Source organism: Carlito syrichta, unplaced genomic scaffold, assembly GCF_000164805.1.
Source record: "Carlito syrichta isolate Samal-C Ts95f unplaced genomic scaffold, Tarsius_syrichta-2.0.1 Scaffold301620, whole genome shotgun sequence".
NCBI lineage: Eukaryota > Metazoa > Chordata > Mammalia > Primates > Tarsiidae > Carlito > Carlito syrichta.
Genome location: NW_007245716.1, coordinates 361831 through 381709, shown reverse-complemented (window position 1 = coordinate 381709; position 19879 = coordinate 361831). Strand labels below are relative to the sequence as shown.

General features: G+C 38.0%; 1 protein-coding gene across 1 annotated transcript in view; it reads right to left on the bottom strand.

Annotated features, from left to right (window-relative positions):
• Positions 1–19873, bottom strand: part of TMEM170B (transmembrane protein 170B) — a 38298-nt gene extending 18425 nt beyond the window's left edge. Inside the window, exon 1 of the mRNA XM_008054952.2 lies at positions 19771–19873. Within this exon, the coding sequence (XP_008053143.1) occupies positions 19771–19867 (97 nt within the window). The 5' untranslated portion in view covers positions 19868–19873. The remainder of the gene's footprint in view (positions 1–19770) is intronic.
• Between the last annotated feature and the right edge of the window lie 6 nt (positions 19874–19879).

Sequence of the window (19879 nt, the reverse complement as noted above, 5' to 3'; positions counted from 1 at the left end):
GGGGCTGAACTGTACTATCCCCACTGAAAATTATGGTCATGGTACTTACATATGTTATCAAGAGTAGACACTTTGGGTGTTTAATTAATGATACTTCGATGGCATGTGTTTTATCTAACAACTCAATTTCTGTAGGACACAGTAGGCAGCTGATACTATGTAATACACAATACTGAGTAAGGGAGAGACTTGTTGACTGCCAAGAGAAGTCATTGCCGTACTTCAATTTTTAAAAGTTAACAGGATTTAATCAAATTAGACAATCACGTTGGAGATGGAATGAGAGTGGGGAGTGAGGGGTGAAGCACTCTGAGGTTTGGCTGTATATTGAAGTCACTTGGAAGAGCCGAAAAGAAATGATGATGGCTTTATATTGCCTCCAGAAATTCTTTTTTTTTTTTTTTTCGAGTTGGAGTCTCACAGACTGGAGTGCAGTGGCACACTCCCAGCCACCGCAGCCTCCAAGTAGCCAGAACTACAGGCATGACTACCATACCCGGCTAATTTTTTTTATTTATTGTAGAGACAAGGTCTCACCAAGTTGCCTGGGTGGATCTCGAACCCATGGGCTCAGGTAATCCACTTGCCTCGGCCTCCCAAAGTGCTGGGATTACAGACTGAGCCACCGAGCCCAGCCCAGAAATTCTTATCAAATTGGTTTAGGATATAGCTTGGGCACCACAGTTTTTTAAAGTTCCCCACGTTAAAATGATTCTCATCCTCCTATACAGACAAGAATGAGAAACCACTGTTGTCAAATACAATGCTCAAGTCATAAAATCATGCACAATAGAAAATATGAAATTGCAAATACTCTGGTTTGGCTAAAGTCAAAACATATGGAGAGATGGGGTTGTGAGTTACAGTGGCATGCTGGAGATAGAGCAGCTTTGGTGGGGGAAGGGGAAAGGCTTACAGACCCTAGAAAATGAAGCATTATTGTGAAGGTTGAAGGCTATGGAGAGCCAATGAAAGATTTTAAACGAGGACGTTATAATCAGATTTACCTTTGTGAAAGATTACTGATAGGTATGGAAAAGAGGGACGAGAAGATGATAGACTACAAGAATATTTCAAGATCCAAAGAGAAACTAATGACTAGATTTAGGAACTGGCTTTGGAATTTAAAAGAATTTGAGAAAGAGTTAGAAGCACTTGCTGATGGCCTGGATGACAAAGGTGAGGCAGATATGACATCCAGCCTCCCAGATTTCTGATGTGGACTGCTGGATAGATGATAATGCCATTAGGTTAGGATGCATGGAAAAGTATGTTCCATCTGTCTACCACTGGTGGGAAACAAACAGTACAAAAAATAAAAGCAGGAAAGTAAGTAGAAAAATGTAAATACTACCTACACACATTATTGACCATGTTTTTAAAATGAGTAAATCTCAAGTTTATAGTGTCTCCAATTTTTTCCCTAAATGCATGATTTATTTTGTCAAACTTAAAATCTTTCATTGCTAAAACTGTTTGGTTATTAGACTTAAATGTTAATAAGGAAAGCTGCAAAGAATGTCACTCCCACCCTAACAATGAGAAAAGGGAATTTATAACATTTTAACCTTTACTTAGCCCATCAGTGAGGTGAGGTTGCAAGGCAACAAAGAAACTTAAATTCCAAAGAGGCAGAAGCACCCCCAAGGAAAGAAGGGTCACACAGATGGTCGTCATCTGTGATAAGGCACAGGAGCAGGGGGTGGACAACACACAAGTGGATAAGAAGAAATCAGCTAAAATTTTCATAGCTTGTTGAGGACCAAGGGTGGGCTAACATGTTAGCTTTGAGTAACTGATACAAGTAACAGACACAAGGAAGTACACACTAGCTTGAAAGTAAGCACCTCTCCATAGGTCTCTACTGGGCACTCCCCGGAAAGACTGGGTCACAGGCAGGAGACTGTAGAGGGCCACCATTCCTGGTGTAGGCCTACAGAAGGTGATCACTGGCTGCTAGGGAAAACACAGAAAACCTTGCTTCTTGGAACCCTTATAGTCAAGGCTTACCTACAGTTCCAGTTTAGGAAAAAGTAGAGGAAAACACAAAACAAAACAAAACAAAACAAAATAAAACAAAACAAAACCACCTCTGTATTCCAAAGATAGAAGCAGAAAACCATTTGGGATTCAGGATCCTATTCCAGGCTCAAGTCTGTTACTGCTGAGGGAAGGACGGAAAACTCCTGCCCAAGAACAATTACATACATAAAGGAGAGTTTGGCCACCTTGGTTCCGAAAGGCATAAATGCTGACAAAGCCCTAACCCCGAGCTCTTGTACTCAGAGTGTACCTAAGACAAAAACAGTTCAGCCCCTATCACGGGCCTAGCAGCTAGTAACAACAGCCCACCACTGGAGGAAGGCATGTGGGGAGAGAGATTTCTCCAGCACCAGTATGCAGAATTGACTAAAAGCTGACAATGGAGAACTGTAATTCAGCTCAACTCCTGAGTAGATTAAAACAACTCTCACAGTTTTGGTCTAACAGAAGTATTAGCTTACTTCTAGGCATAAATACTATGTACCCAAGTCTCTACTGTTCTACATAGTAGGTCCTACATTCAATTAAAAAAAATATGAGGCATGCTCAAAAACAGGAAAAACAACCCATTGTTGACCTTATTAAACTGACAAGCTTCTGCAAGGCCAAAGAAACCATCAAGAGAGCAGGGAGACAGCCTACAGACTGGGAAAAAGTATTTGCCAACACCAGGTCTGACAAAGGTTTAACATCCTGGATCTACAAGGAATTAAAACGTGCCAAAAAGAAAAAAACAAACAACCCCATTATAAAATGGGCAAAAGATATGAACAGACACTTCACAAAAGAGGACATCCGAGCAGCCAACAAACACATGAAGAAATGTTCAACCTCACTAATCATCAGGGAGATGCAAATCAAAACCACACTGAGATACCACCTAACTCCAGTCAGAATGGCAATTATCAACAACTCAAAAAATAACAGCTGCTGGAGAGGGTGTGGTGAAAAGGGAACACTTCTACACTGTTGGTGGGAGTGTAAACTAGTGCAACCTCTGTGGAAAGCAGTGTGGCGATTCCTAAAAGCTCTAAATATCAACCTCCCATATGACCCCACAATCCCCCTACTGGGAATATACCCTGAAGAACTCAAATCACTCTATAAAAAAGATACCTGCACATGTATGTTTATCGCAGCATTGTTCACAATAGCAAGAACCTGGAATCAACCATGCTGCCCATCAAAAGAGGACTGTATTAAAAAAATGTGGTACATATACACAATGGAATATTACGCAGCCATAAAAAAAGAACAAAACCAAGAATTTCGCAGCAACCTGGATGGAACTAGAGTCTACAATACTGAGTGACCTCTCACAGAAACAAAGATCTGAGTATCACATGTTCTCACTCAAATAATGGACCTTGAACATCCAATGTAATACTATAAGAAAATCACTGACAGTACTGGGAAACTATGGGGGGGGGAGATGGGATTAACAGTAGCAAATATCTGTCTGGGGATGGCGAAACACCTCTTATCAACACGATGCCTGAATGAAATGTAATTGTACACCTAACCCTTAACTGGACCCCACAAAACCATAATAAAAAATATTGATTATAAAAAAAAAAGAAATAAAGCAATCAAAAGAACAAGACTGAGAGATGGACCAGATTGTAGAACCAGACAAGAACTTTAAATGAACAGATGGGGAATTTCAGCAGACTCATGGAATTCTAAGGAAGAGTCAAATGGAAATGCTAAGCCAGGTGCAGTGGCTCACACCTATAGTTGCAGCACTTTGGGAGCCAAGGTGTGAACACTGCCTGAGCCCTGGGGTTCAAGACCAGCCTGGGTAAATTGGCAAGACCCTGTCTCTACAATAAATAAAAAATATGGTGGTGTGTGTCTATCGTTCCAGCTACTTGGAAGACAAGGTGGAAGGATCGTCTGAGCCCAGCATGCCAAGGTTGTGGTAGCTGTGAATGTGCCCTCTCATTCCAGTTTGGGCAAAAGAGTAAGACATTGATTCAAAAAAAAAGTAAATGCTAGAAATTCATTTAAAAAAAAAAGTATCAGAAATGAAGACTGATTTTAATAGGCTCACCAAAGACCTGACCTAGTTGAGCAAAGAATTAATGAATGAACTTAAAGATAGACCAAAAAAATTATTCAAACTAAGATAGAAGAGAAAAAAAACAGAAAAATGAAACAGGGGAGGTGGGGGAACATTCAAGAGATATTTCAAATGGAGTTCCAGAAAGAGAAGAGAGAATAATGATATTTGAAGAGACAGTGGCTGAAAATTTTCCAAAAATAATGAAAGTCATCAAGCCACAAATCTAAGACTCTTGGAGAAACTCAAGACAGATAAATATCTCCCATCCCTAAGAACCAAAAAAAAAAACCCAAAACAAAATAAACAAACTACATACATCAACCTAGACACATCATAGTGAAATGAATAAAAACCAAAGATAAAAGAAAAATATTGATGGCAGTCAGATGTAAAAAGACATTATATACAGAAGAACAAATATAAAAAGTCAAGGAAACTTCTCAACAGAAATGATCAAGTTGGAAGACACAGTGTGACATGTTAAAAATACTAAAGGGGGGGGAGGATAAAGCCAGAAAGCTATATGCAGTAGAAACAGATTTTAAAAATGAAGGTAAAATGAAGACTTTTTGGTCAGAAAGGAAAAAGCTAGGAGAATCAACTGCCAACAGACCTACCTACGCTACAAAACCTATTCAAGGAAGGTCTTCAGACAAAAGGATGCCATTCAATTTGTTCTTCCTCATAACTGATTAACTGTGTAATTAATCAATTATGATTAGGTGAATTTTACTCAGATATAAAAGTATAAGGACTAAATGGTAAAATCTAAATCTATTATGATATTATAACAAAACAATTAAACAACAGTTTCAATTGTTATTACTTGCATGCCTTCAAACATCTTATACATCTCACACAATAAAAAAATAACAGTAACAACACTTTTTTTTAAATCATGACAAAAAATCTCTTCAACGAAGGGTAAAATGTTTTACAATCTCATCATACAATATTTCCAGATGGTATTTATACTAGATACTGAAAAATAAGCTTTCTACATTAATGAGCATAACTTATAATAAAACTCTCAATATAACACACTCCTAAAATCAATCTAAATAAAGGACCAGATGAATGACAGGAGATCAAAGCACAGCTAGGAAAGCTTAGCAAGTAAGGTAAAAAAACAAGGTCAGAATAGTCACACTTTTACTATTATCCCAACAGCGATCCTGAGTAAGTAATTATGCTATACTGAGATTTTATGTTTCAAAGAGAATTTTGTAACTGGAAGAGAGCTTTAAATATTAAATCTAGTTTCCTAAACTAAGTTTCAAGAAGGTCTAATTTAAAGAGGTCAGAGATGTTCAGAGAACAAAGATTTTTTTGGATCTAAATTTAGCCCCACATATAAGCATATTAAATACCTGAAGGAGTCCCTGTTTAAAAAAAAAGTTGCTTAACTTCAAAGATTAAATAAACATGTTTATGTTCGAATGCATATATTTTTGTTCTCAATTCCTAGTAAACTCTCTAAACATCTTCTCTTTTCTGGTAAAATTTGTAGATCAGCATTCCCTTGGTCAATATGAAAATTGTTGCCAACAGATTGTAGAATACATAAGGAAACTGAGATCCTTGGAAAATATGTAACTTGTCTAAAGTTAAAAAGCTAGCTAGTGGCAGTCAAGGATAAAACTGTTTCTTGGCACAAAAATTCAAGGATCCTACTGCTTTTTAGACTCTATTTGTAGACAGAAATCTAGCAGGACTCAAATTATCCAAGAATGGGTGAATTCCAATAACTGCTCATTTAATGTATTTACATGAATGCTTAATCCTCCCATGTACTTCATATTTAGTATAACTAAAGCATTTAAAATCTTTAAAATATAATTGACCCTTGAACACAGCTTTGAACTATGCAAGTCAACTTACACGTGAATTTTTCTACCGAACAAGGAGCAAAAATTTTCTCAGGATGCAAAACCTGCCTATATATGAGTTCCACAGGCCAACTGCAGGACTTGAGTATGCACAGATTTTGGTATATGTGCACAGTCCAATCCCCTGTGTTCACTGTGAGATCAAAATAGATGCCCCTTTATCAACTACGACTGACCCTAAGGTTAAGGAAACAAGGTTACCAATGGGTGGAGGCTTCAGGGCCTGGCTGGCATGGCAAACTTCCAAATTCCCAAAGCTCTAAACTTCCTAGCAATAGGAGCTATTAGATCTCTCTTACCTCTGATTTACAAGCCAGACCACTACAACTCTGATTGACTGGACAGAGGACCGGCCTTACATTTTTTGATAAGCTACTGCAGACCTTAAGCCAGTTTCACCCAGTTCATAGAGGTTATGCACAAACTGTCTTTCCATTCTTAGGTCACCTTTTGATGTAAAGAGCCAAATTCCATTTCATTTTAATGCTAAAATCCTGCCCTAAAGTGAACATGAGATGTATGTTGCATATTATGTTTATCCATTAAACTTGCAGTTGGCTTCCCTTATAAATACATATCACTTTCCCCCCAAACCCGCTGAATATGTATGACTCTCGTGTGATACAGGCCCTGTAAGTATAAAACCCAACCAGTCTTTATCCCCTTTGAAGAGACAGCACCTCTGGCACAGACCAGACACCACCTCTCCCCAGTTTGCAAACTGGTACCACTGGACTCGATGGTCTAGAGACGCTAATTGATGTTTAGATTAAGTCATTCTTTGGTGGGTTGTTGAGTCCAGGGAAAACCAGGCAATGGAATTTTGAAGACAACAAAAGAAGCAGGGAATGGAGAGAGAACCTAAGAACCTGTTTATGGTTCTGTTTAGTCAACCTGGGGGTCTTCTGGATGACAATAACGAGGGATGATTTTATTATCATTTAACAGGAATCATTTTCTTGCTTTTTTTTTTTTTTTTTTGAGTTGGGGAGGCTGTCGCCCAGGCTGGAGTGCAGTGGCATGCTCATGGTCACCCCAGCGTTGACCTGCTGGGCTCACATGATCCTTCTGCCTCAGCCTTCCAAGTAGCTGTAACTACAGGCACACACTACCACTCCCGTCTAATTTTTTTGATTTATCGTAGAGATGAGGTCTCACCAAGTTGCCCAGGCTGGTCTCAAATCCATGGGCTCAGGCAATCCTCTGGCCTTGGCCTCCCAAAGTGCTGGGATTACTGGCTTGAGCCACTGCACCTGGCCAGGGATCATTTTCTAATACTGCATACAAATGAAGAACATATTTTAAAAGATAAATTTAATATAATTATCTATTAAAAGATTATTTTTTTTAAAACTGAGTTATCATATCCTTTTGGAAATAAGTGAGTCATTTATACAGAAATTTTAATAAGTCTCCAGTCATACTAGATATTCCATATTAACTTTTATTATACAATATAGCTAAAAATTGAGCACAAAAAGTTTTTTAAATCAGGTGTTTCCAATTCCTAAATGCGCAATAACAAAATCACCTGAAGAGCTGGTTTGAAATGCAGCTTCCTAGACCCTGTTCTCAAAGATCCTAATTCCACAGATACCGACTGGGGGTCTAGATCTGTATAAACAGTCCCAGGTGATTCTGATATGTAGCAAGGCTTTGAAACAATTACAGATTAAAATAACTCATGGCAGAGAATGAGGGAGAAAATTTTACAATGAAAATTCAGTTTCACATTACCGATGAAAACACCTTTGCTAGACACAGACATCCAAGAGCAGCAACTTACCTCAGGTCCTCAGTTCACCTCTCTTTCCTCTGTACTCTGCTATAAACAGAGTCTTTCTCCTTTTTCTACCTCTTTTGGTGTCTTCAAAATCCCACTGCCTGGCTCTCCCTGGACTTCTTTATGGAACTACTTAATCTAAACTACTTAATCTAAACATTAATCTAGACCACTGAATCCAATGGTACTCCTCACGCCCTTGTGCACCCTCCTCTCACAATGTACCAGAGCTGGTCTGCGTGACCAACAGAATACAGCAGACATAATGGTATATCACTTCTAAAATCAGGCTATTAAAGGCTGTGGCACTGTAAGACCCCGAGCTAGTACCAGCATTCCTGACTATCAGAAACTGTAAGAAAATAAATGTCTTGTTTTAAGCTACTAAATTTAGGGGTAATGTTACCCAGCAACAATTAACTAATACAAAGATTTATACGTTAATATTCACTAGAATACAGGCTTCTTGAAAACAGTCACCATGTGTTATTTATCTTTGTATCTCTGACATGGGTCCAGAGATACAAATAACACAAATTTTTGCTCAATTGAATTAACAGTGATCATTTTTCAAGTCATGGCTTACATGCTGTGTAAACAAGGACAAAATATTTTCTGTGGCTATTTCCTCACTTTTAAAAATGGAGTTAATAATGGTGCCTACCTCATGCGATTATTGTGAGAATCAAATAAAATAATACATGTAACATTCTTAGAACAATGCCCAGCACACTAAAAAGTGTGAGAGAAATGATAACTACTAAAAAAAAAATTTCTAAAAAGGAAATGTATCATTATTCTCCTTTCTTACTATTGAATTCCAGGGTATGAATTATTTTATGTAAGAATTATACAATCTGTCAGGGTACACTTTTGGTAAAAATAATTTTTAAAAAGAACAAAGAAGCTTTATACAAGTCATGATGGGATTATGAAAAAATTAGAAAACTGATGTATATTTAAATACATGAGATAGCATATCAAATAAAGGGCAATAATGAAATATGTTAATAAGCAAATGTTAATTGACCTAGCAATCTACACTCCTCAAAACCATTTTCATTCTTTTCAAGTTCTACTATAGTAAGTAGATATATGCTCCTAGATCACATTCCAATATTTATATCGTAACACAAGAAAATTGAACTGAGTTAAAAATTTTGTTTTTCATATTTGCATGAAATTTAGTAAAAAAATCACTTTTTCTTTCAAGGTTTAATCACTTAAGACACGGAGAATTGGACAGTTTAATCAGATCTCTTTTAAATGTGTTGCTATTACCACTGTTTATTCTATGGGCTTTTTTAATTGTTAAAGTACTTAGTCATTAAAAATACATAATTAGCCTAACATACCTGACATAATCATGTACATTAACTATGATAATAAATTATATGTTCACTTTAATTACAGGAAGTGAGATGCACACATAACATGTGACACAGTGAGTGTTCAATTAATATAGCCACTAGTAGAATTATTCATCTGATACTATGATACATTCAACATGCTGGACCCTCTGGACTCTCCTCTTACATCTGACCCTTCTAATTCCAATTGCTTTCCCCTCTCCCAGAGAGGGGCCGAGATAGGGCTCCAGTTCCCTATCTCGGCCTCTCTCCTCTTCTCTTTAGGCTTCCTTTCTACAGAATAAAATATCCCTTAGTAACTAAGACTCGCCTTCATGAGCTACCTTTCCTGATCCTTCCCTCAAGTCACTAAACAAAGATAAATACATTTTTATTCTCATAGTTAACTATCAAACGATCAAAATTCCAGCTTAAGTTTTTACAAGGTGCATATAAAAACTGCTTCAGGTTTAAGAAATGTCATCTGAATCCTTGACTTGGTATTGCCAGAGGACATGTATTTGATTCAAGGATAATGAGATAGAAATTAAAGTAAAAATCTGATGACAAATGTTAACAACAAAAATTCAAAACTTGCTGACAGTGTTGATTTTTTAAAAAGTTTAAAGCCAGGCAATGGGGGCTCATGCCTGTACTCTCAGCATCTCAGGAGACTGAGGCGAGAGGATCGGTTGAGACCAGGAGTTTGAGACTAGCCTGGACAACAAAGCAAGACCCTATCTCTACAAAAATTAGAAAAAAATTAGCTGAGCCTGGTGGCACACCCCATAGTCCCAGCTACTTGGGAGGTTGAAGCAGGAGAATCACTTGATCCCAGGAGTTCAAGTCTACAGTGAGCGAAGACTATGCCACTGCACTGCAGCCTGGGCAATAGAGGGAAACCCTGTCTCAAAAAAAAAAAAAGTATATATATATATATATATGTCACCTTCATTCTCAAAAAGATACACAAGTAAGCTTTCTAAGCAGTTAAACTCTATAAAGTAAAAATCATACCAGCACTTACTGGCTCTGTACCACAAAAAAGTAAGAATTTTTCACATATATTTTAGAAAAAGTACCTTTGGGAATCTGGTGCAAATACTGAAAAGTAGCTTATATCTTTAGGGTTGCATTTACAAAACGTAAGTAACTCTAAGTAGATCTTTGAAGTAACTACATAAACTCACCTCCTACAATGGAACATTTAGGAAGAGAAACAGTCTACACCTAGAACTTGAGGTAGTCCTAAAAGAAGCACACCTGCTTGGAACACTACTGAAGGAAGGTAATGACTAAACCAGTATGAGCGCGAACGATTCCAAATATGTATACTAGATAACAACTTCCTTTTCTTTTTCTTTTTTGTTTTTGCTGATATTAAGTATTAAAACTAAAATGGCTTAACAACTGAAAACCTAAAAGGAAACTATAATAGTATGTGTATATAATTGCTAAAAATAAGCACACACACACATGTATACATCCATATAAATATGTGTGTGTGACATACACATATATATACACATGCAAACACACACACAAAATACTCCCCCCTTATCTTCAGTTTCACTTTCCACAGTTGGTTTCAGTTACCCACTGTTAACTATGGTCCAAAAATAGGTGAGTACAATATAATAAGATATACTGAGAAAGAGACTGCATTCATGCAACTTTTATTACAGAATATTGTAATAATTGTTTTATCTTATTATCAAGTTATTGTTGCTAATCTCTAATTGTACCAAACTTATAAGTTAAATTTTATTATAGGTATGTATGTATACGAAAAACATAATACAGTCATTTGTCACTGAACATCAGGGAAATCTCCTGATGTGTCATTGGGCCATTTCATTGTGTAGACATCACAGAGTATTGCTCTTAGGCTATCAACCTGTACAGTATGTTACTGTACTGAATACTGTAGGCAACTGGAACACAGTGGTATTTGTGTTTCTAAACACAGAAAAGGTACAGTAAAAGTACAGTATAAAAGATCAAAATGGCACATGGGTATAGGGTACTTACCATAAATGAAGGCTGCAGAACTATAAGTTGCTCTGGGTGAATCAGCAAGTGAGTGTTGAGTGAATGCAAAGGCCCACCACATTCACATGCACTACTGTAGATGCTATAAAACACTGTACACTTAGGCTACACAAAATTACTTTTACAAAGTTTTCTTCAATCATAAATTAATCTCTTACTGTAACTTTTTTACTTTATATAATTTTAATTTTTAAACTTTTAAACTCTTTCATAACTAGCTTAAAATACAAATATTGTACAGATGTAAAAAATTATTTCTTTATATCCTTATTCTATAAGCTTTTCTCTATTTCTAAAATTTTTAAATTTTTTTCACTCTTTAGACTTTTTGTTAAAAACAAAAACAGATTAGACTACGCCTGCACAGGGTCAGGATCATCAACATCACTGTCTTCCATCTCCACATCTTGTCCCACAAGAAGGTCTTCAGGGGCAATAACATGCATGAAGCTGTCATTTCCTATGACAACAATGCCTTCTTCCAGAATGCCTCCTGAAGGACCTGCCTGAGGCTGTTTTACAATTAAATTTTTAAATAAATAGGAGTACACTGTAAAATAATGGTAAAAAGCATAGTATAGTAAATACATAAACCAGTGACATAGTAATTTATCATCATTATCAAGTATTATGTACTGTATATAATTGTATGTGCCCTACTTTTATATGACTGGCAGCACAGGTTTGTTTACACCAGCATCACCACAAACACATGAGTAATGCATCGCACTATGACATTAGTAAGGCTACAATGTCACTAGGTGACAGAAATTTTTCAGCTCCATTCTAATCATAAGGATGATCGTCATATATGAAGTCTGTCTTTGACCAAAAAGTTATGTGGCACATGGCTGTATATACAGGGTTCAGAAGTATCTCTGGTTTCAGGCATCCACTGGGGATCTTGGAACTTATCCCTCTTGAATAAAGAGAACATCTATCTGGCTGGCTGTCTTTCTATCTATCTAATCTAATCTATCCATCCATTTGCGCATACACACACACAAACAACATGCCTTTTAACCTTCATTCCTATTTGAACTTCCAGCCTCCCAGTGCTAATTATCAATAGAAAGAGGGGGGCATCTGCCCCCACATTTGCTGCTGATGCTAAAAGAAATCATCCTGAAGCAGCCTTTTTCTCAGGGACCAATGTTCCCTTTCCCGACACTAGTCCATCTCTGCATTTATACAGGGGTTTAGGAACCCAGTCTTTTTCGAAATAAAAATTCTTCCCTAAACACTTAGCAACCACATTTGGGTCAGAACACAAAGTCAGAAGCCAAAGTAGTTGAGAAACTAAAAGTAAGGCAAAAGAATACATTGAATAGACTTAAAAAAAAAAGTCACTATCTCTAAAACTGAAAGAGGACATACAACAGTAACTCTAATTTTAGATTGGAGGGTGAGAATTTAGTTAGAACCTAGTCATAGAAAGAAAAACCATTTGATAAATAAGCTATTTATTTATCTCTCTACTTCAACAACTGAAGAAGCGTAAAACCTATACACAAACAATTTAGAAACCCTATGAAAAACATACTTGGGGAAGTGACAGACACAGAAGAAAACCTTGGCAATAGTTATTAAGTGATAGAAACAAGGTCTCCAGGGATCAATCTGCTCTATATGGAATCATCTTATTAGTGTCCTCCAAGAGTGAAAATTTCTAAAATTTTGGTAGGATTTATAGAACTGGATATATAATAAATATAGATTACTAGCTTTTACAAAGGCAATGACAACTTAAAATTTTAGAAAGCATTATTAATTCAGTAATATCTTATATTCTCTAGTGTACTTTATTTACAGGACAAATTAGCTCTATTCACACATCCTGAGGCTTACTAAGGGCAAATACTTATGAGGTTAATCTTAATTACAGGTTGAATATTTCATACCCAAAATGCTTGAAACCAAAAGTGTTTCAGATTTCAGATTTTGAAGTATTTGGATTATATTTATCAGTTGAGCATGCTAATTCTGAAATATTTCCTTTTAGCATCATGTTGGTGTCCTACAAGTTTAGGATCTTGGAGCATTTCAGATTTCAAATTAGAAATGTTCTGACTAGAAATGTTCAATCGATACTGTAAGATTTACCTCTCTCAGATCTGCTTGGGTTCAGAAGCTATGTGGGATAAAATGAAAGGCACAAGGGTCAGGAGACACTGACTCCAGTCCTGCCTCTGTCATTAAAGAACTGATTCCAGCAATGTCAATTCCCTGATGAAGTGATATTTCAATATTTCTGAAATAAAGTAGTTCTAGCTCTAAAGTGTTAAGAAGCTTGTAGTTGTTAATGACTACTTTTTAAAAAATGTATATATTTATGTTTTGAGAGATTCTCACTCTGTCACCCAAGCTGGAGTGCTGTGGCACAAACATAGCTCACCACAGCCTCAAACTCCTGGGTTTAAGCGATCTTCCTGCCTCAGCCTTTCAAGTAGCTAGGACTACAGGCATGTACCACCATGCCCAGTTGATTTTTTTATGTTTTGTAGAGATGAGGTTGCACTGTGTTGCCTAGCCTAGTCTCGAACTCCTAGCCTCAAGCAATCTTCCCGCTCTCAGCCTCCCACAGTGCTGGGGTTAAAGGTATGAGCCACTACGCCCAACCTAAAAATTCATTTTTATCAAAGCAATACATACACAAGACTACTTTCTAAGTCTCTAAGATAAAAGATCAATATATTTTCCCACTTTGCCTATAATGAAAAGAATAACATCACACCAGTTAGTTTATATGTATGAAACACGTGATGTTTAAATCACGTTAACTGTTCAGAATTATTTTTATAATTTACCTCAATAAACATGGATTTAGTATTTACAGCGTGCCAAGTACTACAATTCTAGGGTATGGGAATTCAAAAATGAGTAAGACAATGGCCCAATCCTCAAAAACCCTGCAGTTTAGGAGACAAAATTATAATGTAACTAAAAAATATAATAGACGTATGTAGAAGGAACAGACGTATCAGGATGAAGCAAGAAATTAGTTCTGCTTGAAGAAGGTAAAGAGGAAGTAGCTGAAGTAGCATAGTAAAGGGGCAAAAGGACTTCTAAAGGCAAAGGCTTGGGTCTAAAGCCCAGCTCTGACATTTACTACCTATATGACTTGGGACAACTTAATTTACCTCTCTGAGCTTCCTTTTAAGTGTACTCTGGAGAGTTATTCTGAAGATTAGAAGTCATATATGTAAAGTGCCTAATGAATAGTAGGTACTCAACAAATGGTAGCTATCTTGTTTTAGAAAGAGCTGTTTTTGCTTGCCTCCTTTTAAAAGACTAAATTGTAAATGGCAATATAGGTAGCATTTCTTGACTAATGATAAAGATACAAATGGGATTACTAGGGTCACTGGCATGAAAAAGGCCACAATGAATCACATCACAATGTTAACGCTCACAGACCACATTTTAGAAGCAATGTGATCCCTAATACATGGTATGCTCACCCACTAGTGAAGTGTATTTCTGTTTCCTTCTTCATTTTTACCCTAAACCATAGAATTTTGCATATTCAGACACTAGCTGTTTCCTAGTAGAGGTTCCCATGTTCCTCAGTCCCACCTTAGTCCTAGTTTTGGATGTTCAGTACATCCTTTATGAATTGACAATGAGCAACTGACAAGTATTAAGATCATATTGAGAGATAATCAGAGCTAAACATGGATGGATAACTACTTTCATCAGTTTAACGGTTGACTGGTGGAACTAGAAACAACTACAATTAGCATCTTCAATATTTTAAAATATTGTTAAATCTGGCTAAGAGGTAGGTTACATGTACATTTACTCAATGGCTCCCAAAGTTAACTTTATCTAAATACACTCTGATAAGCTAAGTCAGTCTTTAACATAGAGAGGCATGCATTGTTTTATTGCTCTTTGCTTTACTGCGATTTTTACAAATCGCAGGTTTGTGGGTAAAGCAAGTCTATCGGTGCCATTTTTCCAACAGCATGACTCATTGTGTTCTTAGGCACTTTTTGGTAATTCTTAGGCACTTTTTGGTAATTCTCACAATATTTCAAACTTTTTCATTATTATAGTGTGTTACGGTGATCTGTAATCTTTGATGTTACTATTACAATTGTTTTGGGACACAACGAACCACATCCATGTAAGACAGCAAACTTAATGGATAAAGGCTATATGTTTGGGCTGCTCCACTGAGCAGCCAGCCATCTATCATTTCTTTCCCTCTCCTCCGGTCTCCCTATTCTCCAAGATACAAAAGTATTCAAATTAGGCCAATCAACAACCCTGCAATGGCCTATAAGTGTTCAAGTGGAAGGAAAAGTTGCATATCTCTCACTTTAAATCAAAAACTAGAAATAATAAAGTTTAGGGAGGAAGACATGTCAGAAGCCAAGACAGGCTAAAAGTTTGTCCTCCTGTGCCAAACAGCCAAGATGTGAATATAAAGAAAAAGTTCTTTCCTGTATTTTCTTTTTTGAATTGGAATCCCACTCTGTTACCCAGGTTGGAGTGCAGTGGCATGCTCACGGCCACCGCAGCCTTGACCTGCTGGGCTCATGCAATCCTTCCACCTCAGCCTTCCAAGTGGCTGGAACTACAGGCACGTGCCACCACGTCCAGCTAATTTTTTGATATACTGTAGAGACGAGGTCTCACCAAGTTGCCCAGATTGGTCTCAAACCTCTGGGCTCAAGCAATTCTCTCACCTCAGCCTCCCAAAGTGCTAGGATTACAGGCTTGAGCCACCACACCCAGTCTAAGAAAAAGTTCTTGAAGGGAATTAAAGGTGCTACTCCAGTGAACACACAAATGATAAGAAAACAAAACAATCTGACATTGACATGAAGAAAGTTTTAGTGGTCTAAACAGAACAACCAACCACAACATTCCCTTAAGCTCCAAACTTAATCCAGAGCAAGGCCCCATCTCTCTTCAATTCTATTGAAAGCTGAGAGCAATGAGAAAGCTAGCAAAGGATAGTTCATGAAGTTTAAGAAGCTGTCTCCATAACAGAAAATTGCAAGATGAAGCAACAAGCTCTGATGTAGACACTGCAGCAAATGATTCAGAAGATCTAGCTAAGATCACTGATGAAGTGACTACACCAAACAACAGATTTTCCATGTAGATGAAACAGCCTTATATTAGAAGATGCCATTATGACTTCCATAGATAGAAGTGAATGCCTAGCTTCAAAGTGTCAAAGGACAGGCTGATTCACTTATTATGCAATAACACAACTAGTAACTTTAAGTTAAAGTCAATGCCTATTCACCATTCCCAAAATCCTATAGTCCTCGAGAATTAGGCTAAGTCTATTCTGCCTTGCTCTGTAAATGATACAAGAAAGCCTGGAGAACAGCACATCTGTTTACATCATGTTTTACTGAATATTTGAAGCCCACTGTTGAAAACTACTGCTCTAAAAAAGAGATTCCTTTCAAAGTATTACCGCTCATTGTCATGGCACCTGGTCACCCAAGAGCTTTGACAGAGATATCCAAGTGAATTAATGTTATTTTCATGACTGCTAAAAGGAAAAAAGCATCCATTCTGCAGCCCATGGATGAATTTCAACTTTCAAGTCTTACTACTTATGAAATAAATACATTTTTTAAGGCTAAAGATGTCATATATAGAGATTCCTCTGATGAATCTGGATAAAGTAAACTGAAAACCTTTTAGAAAAGATTTGCCATTCCAATGTCATTAAGACCAACTGTGATTCACAGGAGGAGGTCAAAATATTAACATTAACAAGCATTTGGAAGAAGTTGACTTCAACTCTCAGGGATGACTTTGAGGGGTTGAAGACTTCAGTGGGGGAAGCAACTGCAGGTACAGTGGAAATAGCAAGAGAACTAAAATTGTAAGTGGTGCCTGAAGATGTGACCGAATCGCTGCAATCTCATGATAAAGCTTGAAAGGATTAGGAGTTTCTTCTTAAGAATGAGCAAAGAAAGTAGTTTCCTGAGATGGAATCTACTCCTGGTAAAAATGCTAAGAACACTGTTGAAATGACAACAAAGAATTTAGAATATTACATAAACCCAATTGATAAGGCACAGGCAAGGTTTGAAAGGATGAATTCTAATTTTGAGAGTTCTACTGTGGGTAAAATACTACCAAACATCATCACATGCTAAAGAGAAATCTGTCATGAAAGAGCCTTTTTTTTTTTTGAGTTGGAGTCTCACTCTGTCGCCCAGGCTGGAGTGCAATGGCACACTTCCGGCCACTGCAGCCTCGACTTGCTGAGCTCCGGCGATCCTTCCACCTCAGCCTTCCAAGTAGCTGGAACTACAGGTGCACGCTACCACGCCCAGCTAATTTTTGATTTATTGTAGAGATGAGGTCTCGCCAAGTTGCCCAGGCGGGTCTCAAACCCGTGGGCTCAGGCAATCCACTCACCTCGGCCTCCCAAAGCGCTGGGATTACAGGCTGAGTCACGGAGCCTGGCCAAAAGAGACAATTTTTAAGGTAATATTGTCTTATATTAAGAAACTGCCACAGCCACCCAACCCTCAGCAACCACCACCTTGATCAGTTAGCAGCCATAACATCAGGGCAAGACCCCTACACCAGCAGAGATCACAACTCACTGAAGATTCAGATGATTGTTAAGTATTTTAAATTTAAGACATGTACATTTTTAGACATAATGTTATTGTACTCTTAAAAGACTATAGTATAGTGTAAACATAACTTTGATAAGCGCTAGAAAAAAAAAAATCATGGGACTCACGTTATTGCAATATTTGCTTTATTGCAATGGTCTGGAACCAAAACTGCAGTATATCCAAGGTATGCTGGTTCAAATATGTATTATTAGGTCTTTACTTTTCATTTCACTTCAGTAATCATAATTGATACTTTGAAATACCATACCATGGATAAATATAAGCAAAGCCATACATAAGATAAAGCAGTCTATCTCTAAATTTAACAGAATTATGAAATGATCTTTATGCCAATTTAGTTTTTCAGAACAATAAATAAAAACATGTGCCTAACCTACAATTATCATGTAAAGTCAGTTATTTCAAGTTAAGTAACCAAACCTTAAAAGTGAGGATATCATGAATCAATCCAGAATATATCTTAAATGTATAGTTTCCACATTCAAGGAAATCAGTGTCCTTAAAATTGTCCTTTTTTTTTTTTTAATTTTGAGTTGGAGTCTCACTCTGTCGCCCAGACTGGAGTGCCCAGCCACCGCAGCCTCGATCTGCTGGGCTCCGGCGATTCTTTCGCCTCAGCCTTCCAAGTAGCCAGAATTCCAGTACATGCTACCACGCCCGGCTGATTTTTTGATTTATTGTAGAGATGAGGTCTCACTGCCCAAGCAGGTCTCAAACTCGCCAGCTCAAGCAATCCACTCACCTCAGCCTCCCAAAGGCGCGGGATTACAGGCTGAGCCACCGAGCCCGGCTAAGTTGTCCTTTATGGTAAATAATGCCATAAATTTTTGTCTATGAAAATGTGAATTCTGAATGCTTATATGTATTATATATTTTAAAAATACGTTGTCAACACAGGTTATATTTGTAAAATACTCATACCACTCTTAACCAGTTTGACATAATGCATTTTGATACATTAAACCTCTCTAGAAATTAACTACCTTATACATTTTCAGGAACTAAAATCTTTGGTATGTTCTTTTTTCCCCCTCTGAAAAGCAGACACAGAGGAGTCACCGCATTGCAACTGAATCTTTCTCGTAAATTCTACTCTTTAGAGGGTATTTTTAAAATTTAGAACTCAAATGACAAGCATTTCCACATCAACAAAACCAGAAGTTTCTTCACAAATCAAACCTATAGATTAAAATATGTGTATTACTGCTCACTTTTACAAATAGAAACTGGTGTTACTATAATGTACTTAAATCCAAGTTTCCACAGACTTAACGAATGAAAGTAAATACACAAAATTATCAAACATCACAGGAGCAGCAGCTTGAGGTCAGAGGGCGACAGACATACAAAAGGAAATGGGAGAGGAAGAAGATATATAAAGCTAAAATGCTTAGAATGCACTAGACCTTGGCCCAGCCCCTAATCCACTAGAATCTACTTAGTCATCTATATTGCCAAAAAAAAAAAAAAAATTAGCGGTCGAAGCAAACTGATCACTGGGAGCATGGGATCTGAATCCTACATTTGGTTTGAGATTCCCCTGAAAAAAAAAAAGCTAAATCAGAAAAGGCTCTCAACAGCAAGAAGCAGTGTGTGTGGAAGGGGGAGGGGAGGAGGGTAAAGGAATAAAAGCTAACTGTGCTCAAGTCTCAGCACTAATGCTACTCCGCCAGTACTACGAGGCAGGCCGCCGCCGGGAGCCCTTCCCGTGCAGGGCAGGGGGCCGGGGTCGCGAATGCTTATCCCTGGCGACTCGGGGTAGGGGTGGCGGGCGCCGGCGCCCCCGGACACGCGCAGAGCGCATCCGATTAACACTTTCCTCGCCGGGACTTGGGATCGGGAGCTCCGGAGCGGGGCGCGCTCAGGGTGGGGCGGCGAGGAGCGCGTCCCTCCCCTGGAGGAGAAAAGGAGGCAGGGGGCGGCAACGCATCCCGGTCCCCAGCCCAGGCGCATCAATTACCCGTGAGGCTCCTCAGCACCGTCCCGTGGGCCCAGAGGCTCAGGACCTGCTGCACCGACAGGTTGATCATGGAGTGGTCGCCCCCCTCCGCCTTCATCTTCCCCGGGGG